The sequence below is a fragment of the Prunus persica genome, chromosome G3 (genome assembly GCF_000346465.2).
Source record: "Prunus persica cultivar Lovell chromosome G3, Prunus_persica_NCBIv2, whole genome shotgun sequence".
Classification (NCBI taxonomy): Eukaryota; Viridiplantae; Streptophyta; class Magnoliopsida; order Rosales; family Rosaceae; genus Prunus; species Prunus persica.
The window spans coordinates 14,966,640-14,983,752 of NC_034011.1; the positions used below are offsets into that span (position 1 = coordinate 14,966,640).

The following is a 17,113-nucleotide window of genomic DNA, read 5'->3' on the forward strand; positions in this document are numbered from 1 at the left end:
GTTTTTATGTTCAGTTTGTGCTTATGTCTAAAATATGTCTTTTTAGAATTCTATATAATTACTTTTTCAATATAAATTCTAAGGACACGCTTACCTCGTTTCTACAAATCACAATTTGACACACATAGACAAAACTAATTCATCAAAAACACACAAAAAAAACTTAACCCTCAACCCTTGGATGAGTTTTCAGCGTAACACATACGTACCAATAATATCACTAGAAAATATTTTTTTCATTCTTATAAGATACAGCTATTTAAAGAAAAAGAAAGGTGAAAATTAAGTAGTCGTGTCTCGAATATTTAATGTTAAGCTATCCCAGTAAATTGGAAGGACAGTGATCATGAATCATAGCAGCTACCAAAAATATTAAATATGTGTTTTTTTTTTTTGGGAAGAAGATAGAATTGGGGAAACTGCTATAAATGCACAACCGATGCGTTATGAAGGAAGTATAATTTCTTGTAAAAGCAAAGAAGATGGAGTTCGGGAACTTGGAAGGACTAGAGCCAGTGAGCCCAAATGGCCAGTACTTCAGCAGTGATGTGATAACTCTTTCGGTTCTTGCTGTTTTGGAATTTGAGATTCCAATTATTGATGCCGAGTCTCAAACAATGTCATTGCTTAAGAACGTCTTCCTCCCCATCAGCCCCCGTTTCTCCTCTATCATGGTTATCTCTCTCTCTCTCTCTCTCTCTCTCTCTCTCTCTCTCTCACCTAGTGTGAATTTTGTTTCCAAGTTTTATCATAGACGAAGTTGAAAACTTGAGCGATATTTGATTTTGAAACAGGTTGAAAATGATGGAAAGAAAGAGTGGAGAAGGGTCGAAGTGAAGCTTGAAGACCACGTTATGATCCCTATTTTCCCTTCCAACCTGTCGCCTGAATCATATGACCAGTATCTTGAGGACTATTTGTCAAGGTTATCAACAGAAAGATATCCACAAGGCAAACCACTATGGGAAGTTCATATTATCAAGTACCCAACTAGCAATGCAGCTGGTAATGTAGTCTTCAAGTTTCACCATGCTCTAGGAGATGGCTACTCTCTCATGGGTGCTCTCATTTCTACCCTACAAAGAGCTGACAACCCTTCTCTCCCCTTAACTTTTCCTTCACGACAGCGGTCAGAATCGAAGAAGAGGGAGAATTTTTTTGTGACTAAGATTTTCTCATCTGCATGCAACACAATTTCAGATATTTGGTGGGGCATTTCGAAGACCTTGAAAGAAGATGATCTAACACCAATCAAGTCGAGCAACGATGCAATTGAATTTCGCCCAAGTACTATAGCAACTATGACCTTCTCTCTTGATCAACTCAAATCAATCAAGAACAAGTTTGGAGTGGTAAGATGACTCAACTATTAGGATTTCATTCGAGGACTCTTATATGTGTAATGTCTTTTCTTTTTCATACTTGGCTTCCAGAATCTTTAGTACGTAGTGTTAAAATTGTTTAAACTCGTGGAAAACATATTATACGAGGTTACATGGGAGGTTATAGAATGACTTTAAAAGAGTTAAGCTAAATTTACTATAGAATTTAATTCCAAACCAAAATCATTTGAGAATATTTGAAGCAATCTAAGGATTGCTTTTTTGGCCAAAAATCTGCTTCACTTTAAAATTAAGTAGTTTAAGGTGTTTGGTAAAAATAAAATATCCAGATTATTTTCAAAACAGTGGCCTTTTGACAGCAGTTTTAAAAAGCAGGCACTAGGTTGCTTTTCAAAGTTGTTTTCAAAAGAAGCCGAGATAAGCCTTTAATGATTTTTTTTAATTCCCAAAATACCATTATTTATTTTAAAAAAATAACACCACCTCCACTTCCACATCCAACTCCACTACCGCATTCACCACCTCCACAACTGCCATTACCACCACCAACACTACCACAACCACCAACTCCACCTTCATCACCACATCTTTCACCACCACCTCCACTCCACCACCACCACATGATTAGCGCATAACACTTTCAACATCATGTATATTTTAGTCATTATTTACAGTTATAACAGTTTTATATTAAAATTTACCAAACGGTTTGACATTGTTTTTTTATACTAACAGCACTTTAAAAATATTATTTATCAAACATAGAGCTGCTTTACTTTACAACTAATTCTTTTCAAAGCACAGCAGAAACAAATTTTTTTTTAAATGACAGCAATCCCAAACTGAGCCTACGACATATCATTTTCATTGCTTTTCAGATATTTGTGACAAAGTTATCTCATAATAACATCAGATATAGGTAGCAGTTGTCACAAAAGCTACCATCTTTTTTGTAGTCAGAAATCTCATGTTATAAAGTTTTATTATATTCTCTATATTTAAATGAAAAGTGAAATGGGTCAGATATTGATTTATTTGTGAACCATCATGACTTTTTAATATTATATACTACATTGAAATAAATGCATTTACTGCCTCTTGAAATAAGTCGGTACAGAATTTGGGAAGCGGTTCTTCCACATTTATACAATGTAATTAACTTTTTTACTGACTCTATTAGACTCTAAATGATGTTCTCACCGGGATGATCTTCTTCGGAACTCGACTGTACATGCAAGAGATTGACCAAAGTTCAAGCACAGCAGATTGTACAGCAATGGTGTTGCTGAACACAAGGCTCATGGGGGATTATATGCCAATTGAGGAGATGATCAAACCCAACAGCAAGATGCCATGGGGAAATCGTTTTACATTCTTGCAAGTACCCATACCCAATTTAACTGAACTCTCAAATGCGGAGGACTTTATCAGGCACACACACAAAATGATAAAGAGGAAGAGAAACTCTTTAGCTGCTCATTTCACTAGTAGGCTATTGGAGATTGTGAACAAATTTGGAAGCCGTGAGGTTAGTAAAGTGAAGACTACAATATGATTTACGTTACGCCGTCATTTCACGACCCAATTAATTTGAACTAATTCAATCTGCTTCAGAGCTCAAATTCAGATTTGTTTCTTTTAGTGTTAACATATTGTTAGTTTTGCAGGCATCCAGCAGATACATTCATCGCACATTGAAGAACTCGAGCATGGTAATCTCAAATATGATTGGACCTGTGGAGCAGATGTCTCTGGCTAATCATCCAATTAAAGGTTTCTACTTTTTGGTTCCTGGTTTACCTCAGGTATGTCACACATTGTTATAAATCTTATAAATGTTGAAAGATATTGATCAATTACTCCCTAACACTCTTGATACTTTTTCAAAATACCTAGAAATCTTGACCACATATTCCTTAACAGTAAATTTGGCTTACCCCCTCTAAATTGAATTTTCCTTAACTGTAATTCATCACTTGTGTTCCTATTAATAAAACCCATGATTGGCATAAACAAATGTACCGATTTCATATTAATAATATACCTTTTTTTTTTTTTTTAATGAACATATCTTTTGTAATTGTACCTATTTTGTGTACCTATAAACTAGCCTCTCCGCACGCGCTTCTGTGCCTGCAAGAGGTTTTTTTTTTTTTTTAATAAATTTATTTTAGAATTAAAAAAATATAATGGGTAGTTGTGTTCCATAAAAATAGGATCCATTATATGCTTTTAATTTTAATTTTAATTTTTTTTTCATATGAAAAAGTGTGAATTTACCATATTATCCTCATTTAAATAATAATTTCAATTCTTAATATTTGCATTAACCAAGGGCATTTTCTAGCATTTTGAATGTTTCATCATTCTCTGCCTTTTGCTTTGTATATATAGATCCATAAAAATAGGATCCATTATATGCTTTTAATTTTAATTTTAATTTTTTTTCATATGAAAAAGTGTGAATTTATCATATTATCCTCATTTAATTAATAATTTCAATTCTTAATATTTGCATTAACCAAGGGCATTTTCTGGCATTTTGAATGTTTCATCATTTTCTGCCTTTTACTTTATATATATAGATAACATACCCATTTTTTGGTTACCTAAATACTGTACGTATTTTGTGTACCTATAAATAACATACCTATTTTTTTGTTACTTAAATACTGTACCTACTTTTTTTTATGAATAATCTACCTATGTTTTTATATAAACAAATGCCTTTTTTGTGTGAATAATATACCTTTTTTTTCATTTTTTTTTCTTTCAATAATCTACCTATAATCCACATACTAATTTTGTCTGTGAATAATCTACCTTTAAAAAGAATAATATAAATCACGGTCCTTTAAGTTAACTTTGTTAACTAAGTGGAAAATCTGTAGGATTAATCTATTATAAAATAGTTTATGAATTTGTTTTTGTCGAAAGTTTATGGATTTGTGTGTGTGAGTTTAAATGGATATAGTGTAATTTAGTTAATAATACTTGGACATATCTATCTTACATGGCAACATATTTCAACTTAGAGTTTTAGTTAGAGGTTTAATTGTAAGTGGATTTCTGTCTTGGATATAAGAGTCGTAAGGGCTATATTGGCTTCACTCATTCCTTCAACAGAAAAGAAAATGATGTTGAAATTAATGAATTTTCATCTGTATTTTTCAAGTTCAATTTGCATTTATTAGTTTTTCCCGTTATGGCATTTAGCAACCAGTATAACATGACTACCACGGATTTGCAGGGCTTTGACATAACCATTGTAAGTTATATGGGGAATGTGAGACTAGCCTTCAAGATGGAAAAAGGTATCATAGATCCACAGAAGTTAAAGTCATGCATGGAAAATGCCTTGGACATGATAGTCAAAGACTCCAACAAGAATCCGAACCTCAACAATTAAGAAGCCGTCGAAGTTCCGCCACTATTTAAAATAATAATAAAAAGAGCTTTATTTTGTTGAATTATTATTATTATTGTTATAAAACTAGAGGGAGAAAATGTAGAGAGAAGGGATATGCTAAAGATAAAGCTGCACCATGTTTATTCCTCCCTTAATCTTTGGTAGAACCACCTATTTATAGGCTTACAAGATAGAAGATTGAATACCATCATTTACAATATACCTATAGGTTACAAGTACTAATTACAAATACTTAGTGCATAGGTTACATAAAATCGAACGGTGGAATATTAAGAGGTATGGTGGTCATCCACCAACTCATGCATTTACAACACTCCCCCTTGGATGTCCACCATACAATGACATTGTTTCCTCATTAAAAACCTTGCTTGGAAAACCCAGTGGGACAAAACCAAAGCGAAGGGAAAAAGAGTGAAACTTTTTTCTGAATCATTGATATGGTGTTGGATGAGTTTATATTGCCTCGTTAAAACCTTGCTAGGAAAAACCCAGTGGAACAAAAACCTAGTCGAAGGAAAAAAGAGTACAACGCGCATCTGCCTTGAATGTAGTAGAATTGGGATGCTCCCCCTGATTGATATCTCCCCCTGATTAATATCTTTCCTTCTCTGATTTGAGCAATACAAGCAACATTGTCTTCATACATAATCATCTATCACACTATTCAACCTGCTTTTCACTTTTCAAATAATTGAAATCTTTAGGAGTATCAACAACTAATTTAGTAGTTAGAATATGTTACAACAATATCAAATTTGAATTCAAAATACTCAAACTCTTAGTGTTAACTCTTAATTAAGAATATTGTGGTACTTTATATCCTTCAAGAGGTTGCTTCATCCGATATATCTCAAATATTTCATGAGCTTTGCGGATTTCCATGTACCATATAGTCTTAATAAATATGCATTTAACACATACTATAAGTTCTGCGTTAAAGTAACAACCGCACTTATAGAAATGTGGATGCATTTACGATGAGATTGGAGACTAAAACCACATGTCTCTCCCAGGAAACCTTATGTCATATTAGTGATCTTATTTCACTCCACAAACACCAATTCGTAACCTTCATACTGAGCATTTGTAATTTGGTGTTTGAGTTATAGGTTCAATATCCAACTCTTCTTATTTAGTGATAAATGGAATTGCCTATTTCCATTTTTGGCCAATCACTTAACTTGTCGACATTCATGAAACGTGATTTAATATAATCATAGCCCTTGATGATTGTAGTAGCTACTAATAAACTAAATGTATCATCAATTTGTGATCCCACAATTCTTATGTGCATGCGCATGCATAATTTATAATCATCTCATTGCTTTGGGGTACCAATGCCTCTTCAGGGGCTTATGTTGTCACTTATGGGACAAACACCTCTTTTACAATGAATTATTTAGAATATGTGGATCATAACCTCCTATAGAGCGTTATTTTTTTTATAGGGCTTGAATTTTTCAAATAATCTCCACTTCTAGGGAGTTAAGTTTTTAGAACCTATATTTCTGACATGCTTCAGGCATGCATTATATATATAGTCACCATGTTAATGGATTGTGATACGAGAATATCAATCCATGTTGATGAGACAAAAGCAGATTGATTCAACACTATTTCACGACGTTCTTTAGGAATTGTCATTTCTCCCCTAACGGCGGGAAAATTGTCTCAAAATGTAGGAAAATAAACTCACAGTCTTATCAAATATGTGACCATTTTAGTAGGCACATTCAGTAAAACTGGTGAAGTGATCCATAATTAGATGTTGTATAGGCTCACAAATATCCCCTTGAATTATTTCAGGAAAGATGGCTCAAAGTCAATTTTTGACTGAGATGATCTTATGACAGCTTTTATTTGTGAGCGTTCTTTGTAATGATATTGTTGGACAAGACAATAATTTGAGTCTTTAAACGATGTCCTTACAAATTTATAAAAATCTTATGCATCATTGTGGGACATGGATTGCCAAGATAGTCATGTTACAACATAAAAGTTATTCGGTCAATGAACTTCTAGTTCATGACATCATAATCTTCAACTATAATAGTTGTGTAATATTGGAGCCTCAAGAACTTTTAGTTCATAACATCATAAACTTCCTACCCACAAAAGAAAGTAGGAAGTTTCTCCAATAGACGCCTCTGGCTATCAACATTAGGGTGGTAATACAAAACATTACCATTGTAAAACGAAATTAATTAATAACCTAACATAAATATAATATAATATAATAAAATAAGTAAAGTGGTATAAACAAGGAATAAAATAAATCAATTAAAGATTATGAAATTCCAAGATAATCCAATATTAATGTGGATTCAATATGTAGATAAAACTACAAGTTTAAGAATTGGATTTCCAACCAATTCAGGTTCATATGGGCACAAATAAGTAATGAACTTCAGGTTCATATGTAGTATTAAGATCCATGAAAAACTATGAACTTCAGGTTCATATCAATCTATATTCGAAACTTCGGGTTCGAATATGTAGATCTAAATAAATTGAATTAATAGTTGTGCTTTGAACTTCATACTCAAATCGATGTATATGCACTCGAAACTTCTGGTTCGAGTTCTTGACACATGTAGGCCTCATGGAATTCTGATTTTGATTAATACAAAATCGAGGAGTTTCATGTCCTTATGTGCTCTTTAAATTCGCGGAACTTCACGCCCTCAATTATTTGGAATCAAAGAACTTCAGGTTCTGATTCAATCAAAAGGACTCTATATCCTAATCTAGTTATATGATGAGGATCACGGAACTTCGGGCCCCTGATCTTTTGTATAATTCAAACTCATCATAATAATTAAGATCATACTTAAAATTAAATAAACAAACAAATAAAAACAAAAACATGGCATTATATTCATGTGTAATAAGAATAAGAATTTTTTTCTTAAACAAGCATGATGAAGTCTGATGGTGAGTACAAAGAAACTCTATACCATGTGATGACTCTAGCTCATATAAGAAGAAAGAAAATTCAGAGAAAGAAAACATACCAAGAGCAATGTCGTGCTGATAACGTGTTATAAAACTAGAGGGAGAAAATGTAGAGAGAAGGGATATGCTAAAGATAAAGCTTCACCATGTTTATTCCTCCCTTAATCTTTGGTAGAACCACCTATTTATAGGCTTACAAGATAGAAGATTGAATACCATTATTTACAATATACCTATAGGTTACAAGTACTAATTACAAATACTTAATGCATAGGTTACATAAAATCCAATGGTGGAATATTAAGAGGTATGGTGGTCATCCACCAACTCATGCATTTACAACAATTATATTTATATATATTGTAAACTGCAATTTTTTTAAATATAGAAGTCTTGAATTAATAAGAAATAATTGATGCAATTTCATTCTTCAAATATTTTTTTGTTAGGGGAAGGAAGGTTCAGATATGTTGCAAATCGGTTTTCTTTCAACTCAACTTAAACACCCAACAATACTTGACTTAAACACTCTCTCCCTCGAAAAGAAAACCCAAGGCTTGGAGACTTAGCCGCCACCCCCCCTTTTGGGTGGTGACTTCCTTTTGCTCTCCCCTGCCTCTGTCTCTCCCCTCTCCTTTCCTTGAGTTTTCTTCCTCAGCTTTTTCTTTTGCTATGATTTGGGGCTTTTCTTGTATTTTGCAGGGGGTGTGTGATTGGGTGTGGGTGGTTGCGTTGTTTTGCTCCTATTATGGGTCTGTTTTGTCCAGAGATTGCCATTGTGTCTCTGTAGCTTGGGTTTTTTTCCCCTATTTCAGTTGTGTTGTCGGCCATTTGTTTGCTTTGTTTGTTTCTTTTGTAGATTTGAGATTTGATTCATGCTGAAAAACTACTTCAGATCTGTGATTTGCCTTTATCTGTGATTCGGTGACAAACGGAGTGAACAAGCGTGCTGTGTGGTTTACTATAGCCTTTTATGCTGCTTTCGTTTCAACCCGTTTGTGGTGTTGATCAATAATCTCTTCTAGTTTTTACTTATAAGAGCCTCTAGTGCTTGATATGCATTTTCTCCTCTTACCACTGGCGGCAATTTCTCGGCACCTTCTCTTCACAACCATCTTCAGCGCCTCGACCACACGAAGGTCTCCTTTACTTGGATTATGATAGCGCTCTTCGTAGCTTTGGTGACTTGTTTACTAAAATATGAATGTGGTTTGAATACTTTGGGTTAGGTTTTATTCTTTTCTATAAAAAGGTATATATAGGAGTTTACATGAGTGTTTTACAAGGAAATAGATATAGTAATCAATTAGGATAGTATCTCCTAATTATACAATGATTTGTTAACCATATAGAATATGAAAGTAAATCCCTTAATTAATCAAGGAAATAAATCTCCTTGATTAATTAGGAGACTCACGTCAACACTACTCCTCCTCAAATTGGTGCATATATGTCACTAATGCCCAACTTGGTAAGTGAGTCATGAAATACTCTGCCACAAACAGCTTTTGTTAAGATATCCACCAGTTGATCTTCTGACTTTACGAATGGTAGGCGGATGATCTTCTTCTCAATTTTTTCTTTGATAAAATGTCTATCCACATCAACATGTTTGGTTCAATCATGTTGAACTGGATTATGGGCAATATCGATAGTTGACTTGTTGTCACAATGCAACTCCATTGGTTTTTCTGGGTTGAAGCCCAATTCTATCAAGAGTCTTCTGATCCACAACAATTCACAAACTCCGTGAGCCATTCCTCGATACTCTGCTTCTGCACTAGATCGAGAAACCACATTTTACTTTTTACTCCTCTAATTGACTAGGTTACCTCCCACGAATGTAAATTAACCAGAAGTAGAGCGTCTATCTGTAATGGACGAGCACCACAACCAATCGTCTGTGAGGATGTCTTGAAAAATACAATGATTCAACCAAAATGTTACAATACACCCCAAAGTAGTAGTAAGTTGTGCAATAGATAACAATTTATGGTCCAAAGATGGAACAAGTAATACAGAATCCAAATGTAGAGAAGTAGAGAGAGATAGAGAGCCTTCCTTAACCACAAGGGAGGGGGTACCATTAGCATTAGATACAAACGACGGAGTGGATAATTTGCAACTAATAAGTTGGCCAGGATCAAATGTCATGTGATTCGTAGTACTTGAGTCGATAATCCAGGATTTTTGAGGGGACATATATAAAGTAGAACCTTTGGTGGTGGTGATAGAAGTATGAGTCTGGGTAGCCAGGTCAGCAAGATTGACCACATGCTTCTGTGAGTCTGTTATAAGAGGGAGAATCATAGGGGTTGCAGCGGAAGTAAGATGTGATATGAGAATGTGAGGAATTGTGATTGGAGGAATTTGATGTATGCATTTGATGTAGGAATTGGATTTGAGAGGTATGTGTATAACATTTGAGGGTATGTGTTTAGGGATTTTGATAAGAGGATTTGAGGACTTTAGATTTGAGGGATTTGGATTTGGTGAAAAATATGAGGAATTTGATTCAGGGTTTTGGATTTGAATATGAGAAATTTGAGATAAGGGTTTAGAGACAACCTAGGATTGATTGCTCTGATATCATGCTTAAATATAAATATAGTTTGAATACTCTGGGTTAGGTTTTATTCTTCTCCATTAGGAGGTATATATAGGAGTTTACATGAGTGCTTTACAAGGAAATAGATACAGTAATTAATTAGGATAGTATCTCTTAATTATACAATGATTTGTTAACTAGATAGAATAGCAAAGTAAATCCCTTAATTAATCAAGGAAATAAATCTCCTTGATTAATTAGGAGACTCACGTCAACATTGTCCACCACCATTTTCTGTCTCGCGCATTGGTTATTGGTTCCTTTTTGGTGGGTGTGGGCTTGTGTTGATTGCGCAACTCCCTGCTTTTTGTATGCATTTTGATTTTCTGTGCTTTATGTCCTACTTCAGTTTTATTCCTTCATGTGTTGCAGTCCTTTTTTATTGAGCTCAATTTGTTGCCAGCTTTTGCCTTCTATCTAATAAAATTTGATTTCGACCAGAAAAAAAACATATGTTGCAAATCTTGCAGTAGCTCAAATGCAAATTTTTAATGTATTCAGTCAGTGCTGGTACACCAAAATGAGGATCCCAAATTGCATGAGCAATAGGCTTACATGTAAAGGATCTTGTACCCATGCGTCAAAATTTCCTTGCCAAGCTACATGAAACAGATTTCCAGAAGTCCACAGAAAAATTATTGCCAATCATTACTTTTGCTTGAGCCTTATTTCACGACTCGATTGTGGGAGTAAATATTTTGGCAACCAATCATGAGACTCCATGTGGACAATGGAATATTGCTTCTATAACACTAAGCACTAACTTATTTATCAACTTTTGGATACTAACACATGTGGCACATGACATGGCCACTCATGTCATCTACCATCTCATATGTTTTAATTACATAATTTATTATAAAAAAATGTAACACCCAGACTCCAAATTAAACCCTTTATTTAAGTTATTTAAATTATTTAAGGAAAATTACAAATTTACCCTTGAGATAGGGGCATTTTGGTCTTTTTCTTAACCGGAGGGAGTTTGGGGCAGTGACTAGTATTTTTAGATAGGTCGTACTGAGACGAGTTCATAGACACGTAGTGGGCTCGAACCGAAGTTGTAACGAGAGAGTTATGGTCAAAAGAAACCCAGTAGCACAATCGTAATTATTTCAAAATGAGATTTTTATAAAAATCAGATTTTTCTCTCTCTCTCTCTCTCTCTCTCCCTCTCGCGAGCTCTCTCTCTCTCCGTCGGTCTCTCTCTTTCTCTTCGAAACTCCCGCCACCGGCCACGGCTGTGGACGGGGCTGGTACCAAAATGACCTAGGCGTCGTCCTCTTCTAGCCCCAGCCGACTCTCGCCTCCAGTCGCGATGGTTTCGCCGGAAAATGGAGAAGAAGCGGCCGGTGTCGTCCGATCTTCGCCGCCGTCGATCTCCCTCCTCCAGCCACCGATTCAGACGAGCGAGGTATGGTTTCTCACCTACTTTTCATGCTCTAGCTGCCTGTTGGGTAGGATTGGATCGATTCTTAGCATAGCCAATTCGATTCTCGAATTGAAATTCGGTCGGTTTTAGGATCGCTATTCCGACCACTTCCGGTCAGTTTTTGGGGTAGGTCCAAGAACAAAAGTGGCTCCAAATAGGGTGTTATACCTAGGGTAGGAGTTTGGAGCCGTGATTTTGAGATTTTCCGGCGATGCGTGATCGCTTTGGACACCCAACGCTGCCGGCGCCTGTGGCGGCGCGTGGGCGAGGGTTGTGGAGTTGCACTATATCTCGATGAGATCCTTAGGTTGTCACGAGCACGTAGGATTTCTCGGATCTCAATTCGAACGTCGATTGACTATCGAACGGACGATCGCATATAGCGCGTTATCTGGGTTCGATAGGTTGAGACCGTTGGATGGTCTCGAATATAATATATGTTAATCTAGGTATTTCTAGAACCGTATAGGAATTCACGGATTGTGAATCGGAGCTCCGGATGTTCCGAATAAATAATTTAAAGTTTATGTTTTATATTAACCGTCAGATCGTGCGATCGTGAGCGATCTGACCGTTCGATCTGAACCAAACTTGCAGGACGAGTGTCCTATACCTTGCAGAACCCATAAGAACTTTTGGATCGGAATTTGGAGGTCGTGGTCCCCGTGGGCCCGTTTGACCAGGGTTAGGGTTGTTTGACCCTTGGTTGACCGTGAGTCTCTCGTAGTAATCTCACCTTCCCAAAGGGATTATCAGGTGTTAGACTATTGTTGAGGTTGACACAATATTAGAAGTAAATTATATATTTATATATGTTTGTAAAGGTATAAAGAGAGTCTAGAATGTCAGTTTGAAGTGCTATACGCACTACCTTAGGCACATCCTCGGATTTTGGTTACACTAGAAGTACCACCCTGTGAAAGTTAGGTCCCACGTGGCGTAGGTTATCCGGCGTGCGGACAGGCCCCATACGTGGCGTTGGTTGTACTGGCATATGGGGAGATACTGTGATGTGATGTTGAGATCTCACATGGCGTAGGTTATCCGGGATTGAGACAGGCCCCATACACGGCGTTGGTTGTACCTGCGTATGGGGAGATATGTGATATTACATTGAGGTCGCAGGTGGCGTAGGTTATTCGGCGTGTCGACAGACCCCATACGTGGCGTTGGTTGTACTGGCGTATGAGGAGATATGTGATATGATGTGCAGGTCTCGCGTGGCATAGGTTATCCGGCGTTGAGACAGGCCCCATACGTGCTTTGGTTGTACCGGCGTATGGGGAGATATTGTGATAGTATGGTATGGTCGCACGTGGCGTAGGTTATCCGGCGTGTTGACAGGCCCCATACGTGACGTTGGTTGTATCGGCATATGGGGAGATAATGTGAAATACAGAGAAATGAAATAAGATATTGCCTATGTGTGGACTTAGGTTTTAAGGGAAGAACTAAGTGTGGCTTGATCCCTCAAGGAGGGTACGTAGGCAGCCTAAGGTTATTAGGTGCAGCCGCAGACTAAATGTTAGTCATATCATATTACGGAGATTGGTTCGGACCTTGTTGTTGGTCCTGAAATTGAGGTGAAAATGTGATTGTGTTAGGAAGCTAAAACCTTGTATGTTGAATTGTGAAAGGCTAAATGATGCATGTTGAAATTTAACAGTCCTAGTTTATATTTTGAATTTATCGTTTGCCTTGCTTAAGGCATGAATTGATTTGCTAGCATGCTTAGTAGTTGAGAATTTTAGGAAGGCCGAAGGCCGTTTATGTGAATTGCATGAAATTATATTGTGCATGCTGCCCGTTGGGAATATTAAATGTATTTTTATGCAGGTTGAAATTTTGGGAAATGGCCAAGTTATAGGGGAGACTTTGCCGAAATTTCGACAGAAAGTCTCGATCTTTATTAAGTGGGCCCGGCATCGGGGTGATGTCGGGAATTTTCCACAAGGTTCGTCTCGAGTTTTGGTAAATTCGGGGCGGGTCCTTTCAAAAAATAAAAAAAGAATTTCACACAGATAAAATAAAAACAAAATTTTAGATTTAGGGATAAACCCCTTCTTCCTCTTTGAATAACCCTAGAAATTCAGCAGTCCTTCTATTGAAAAATTGAAGAAATTCAACAATCCTTCTATTTAATATGAATCATATTCTAATTTTTCTTATGAATTTTCTTTGTGCTTTTTCTTTTCCTCCATTTTTTGATGTACAAAGGAGAGGTCATATTGACACATCTGGATGCCATAAGAAATAGAATTCATATTTGTACATCAATCTCTAAACAATTGCAATCTCTCCATCTGATAAGTATATATCTGTTGAGGTCCAAAATGTCACAAGAAGCCTAATATAAAAATAAGCAAATAATACACTTTTCTATGCGAAACTACCCGACAAGCTTAAGTGGGCTTAAGCCACATACATGCATGGGGCTTGCTAAGCGAGTAGTGGTGTGGATAGTTACAAGGATTGATGAGGCCCATCAAAAGGTTCAAGAAATATAAGTTTTGGGCTGCTTGGGAGTGCCAAAAACCTAAGCCCATTTCTAGTAGGGAACATGATTCCTCAGCATTTATTACCCGATCTCCAATTTTCTACCTTACAGTACCAGAGCCATTGCAAGTCTTGCTTCAATAGCGACCATTGCCCAACTCCCAATTTTCTACCTTCTTGTAATCTTCATTCTATAATGAATTTGTATTGGACTAAGGAGCCTCGTGAATTTTCCCCAGAGGTGAGGTTTTATCACGTAAAATAATTCTCTGCGTGCTCCTTTATTTTATGTTCAGCACGTTTCAGGATTGATAAGCCAAATCAATCCTAGTATCGACGTTTATTGATTGTAATTTTTAATTAGCTTATTCACCCCCCTCTAAGCATTTTTAGTCATTCTACAGGTAATTTCAAACATGTATTAGTTAAAGCTTAATTGATGGTACACCTACCATAAGTAGTCTTAAGTCTAGGAGTAGTTGCAATTTAGCTTTTCCTCATTGAAAGGAAAATTGAAGGACTTTCTTTGCAAAGTTCTTGGTTATGAGACAAAAGCATACATAGGTTTCACGTGTCGAACTGGTGTGCACGTATACGATGCCAATATGCCAAAAGTTCGACTTTCGTGTTCAGTTTGTCTCACTCTGAAAGGGTTCAGCCCTGAGCATTAAGTACGCAGAAGTTAGATCCATATCATCATCATCTTCATTATTGCACTTTTGACCTGTCGTGGCTGCCATGCCAATACATCACACCAAGAATGACGCAAATTGTCTAGATTTTAGGCTTAGGCTCCACCTGACCGAGATTATTTTTAAATCCACACAGTTATAAAAGAAGAGGAACCGAAGTTTGCTGCCACTTAATAAATGAAATATCTGTGGAATTAATTTACTTCAGATTTTTAGATTTTTCTAAGCCTCGTAAAGAAGGTTTTGCGATTAATTAGTGTAATGATTCATGCATATATTATAATTTCATGCCAAATTCATCATACTCGAATAACAAAATGGGCCCTTTGTGCTGGGAAATGTCAAGGAACATGCATATAGTGAGTTTTGCATTTCATTTATAAAAAAAATAGTAAATTGAGCTTAAACCTATAAAATTTATTTTAAATCACCTACAACCATTTCCTTTAGTTTTCTATTTAAAATACCGAATTTTTTCAAATAATACCTGATGACTAGGATCCAATTAAGCAAGTTACCTAATATAACTTAAAATCTGATTTATTGTATTTTTAGGATTCCAAAACTACCCCTATTTATAAGTTAATGTGTTATGGGGGGTGTAACTAATGACACCCGTTCAATTTGAAAATATCTCCAAATACTTGGATGTAGGAACTAATTTAGAAACTTATTTGAAATTAAATATTGAATTCCACATTAAAGTATTAGTAATCTATTTTTGAATTAATGGTGTTTTCCTTCTATGAATTACGACTAGTAATCTATTTAAAGTATTAATAATTTAAATTCAATATTAAATTTAGGAATTAATGTTGTTTTCTTTTTATGAATTATACTACCAGTATTCTTTTTTATTATAGTTTTATGAATAATAGTGTACATTCTAATTATGTTGAAAAATAATTTGATAATCTATTTATTGTTTTGTTTTTAAAATATTTTTTTTAATGAACCTATTTTTTCTCTAAATATTGTACCTTTTTTTTTCTTTATTGCTTGTTTTATGAAAAATAATCTGATCATCTTTTTATAGTTTGTTTTATGAAAACAATTTTTTTTTTAAATGAGCCTTTTTTTTTCTCAAAATAATAATGTACCTAATAATGTACCTAGGAAAACAATTTACCTAGTATAATGAACCTATTTTTTTTCTCTAATAATGTACCTATTTTTTTCTCTCAAAATAATGTACTTATTTTTACTCTCAAAATAATGTGCTTATTTTTCTCTCAAAATAATATACCTATTTTTTCTCTCAAAATAATGTACCTATTTTTTCTCACAAAATAATGTACCTATTTTTTTTTTCTCTAATAATGTACCTAGTAAAACAATTTACCTAGTATCATGAACCTATTTTTTCCATGTATACCTAGTAAAAAAATTTACCTAGTATAATGAACTTTTTTTTTCTTCTAAATAATGTAACTATTTTCTATAAATTATTGTGTACCTATTTTTAATTTATGAAAAATGTACGGAAATTTCAATTACAAAGTAATTGACCTATTTTTGTCAATTTTTGTTGGTAAATAATATACCTATATTTTTATACGGATATATTTATATTTATATTTTTCATATGCACATTATTGGATATGTAATTTACATATATATATATATATATATTATTTTTTTTGCAATTTTAAGGGGCCATATGTTAGAGGGAATAGCAACCAAAAGAAATGGGGTGATTGATATGCTATTAATAGGGAGTTTCAATTACAATTATGACAGTAAATGAAATGCTTGAAATAAATTATAAATAAAATATGAAGTTTGATGGCAAGGATGTAAAAACATAGGAATACTACGACCTCTTATATCCTACTGGTCATTAAGTTTGAAATTGGATTTTACACATAGATTTATAGAATGATGGATATATGTCTAGGAAATAGAAATTGTAAGGACCTATATTGGACAAGCCCTAAAAAAAAGAGGGAAATAGCTCAAAATGCCACCATTTTTATAATTGTAACTGAAAATACCACTCTTTTTAAAAAAAAATTGGAACTATAACCTATAAATATATATTTATTGTCCCCTTATTGTACACATATCACTTTTGCTGAAGTTCTCTATCAGTTTTGCTGAAGTTCTCTCTCAGCTCTCTCTCTTGGCTCCGTCTGTCAATTTCTCTTCACTCTGTCG

At 34.9% G+C, this 17,113-nt stretch overlaps 1 protein-coding gene across 1 annotated transcript; it reads left to right on the forward strand.

Annotated features, from left to right (window-relative positions):
* On the forward strand, window positions 302-4,845 carry LOC18766039 (O-acyltransferase WSD1). Its single transcript, XM_007198814.2, has 5 exons — window positions 302-674; window positions 795-1,352; window positions 2,524-2,871; window positions 3,011-3,148; window positions 4,594-4,845. The coding sequence occupies exons 1-5, from the start codon at window positions 483-485 to the stop codon at window positions 4,750-4,752; spliced, it is 1,395 nt and encodes a 464-aa protein (XP_007198876.1). The 5' UTR covers window positions 302-482; the 3' UTR covers window positions 4,753-4,845.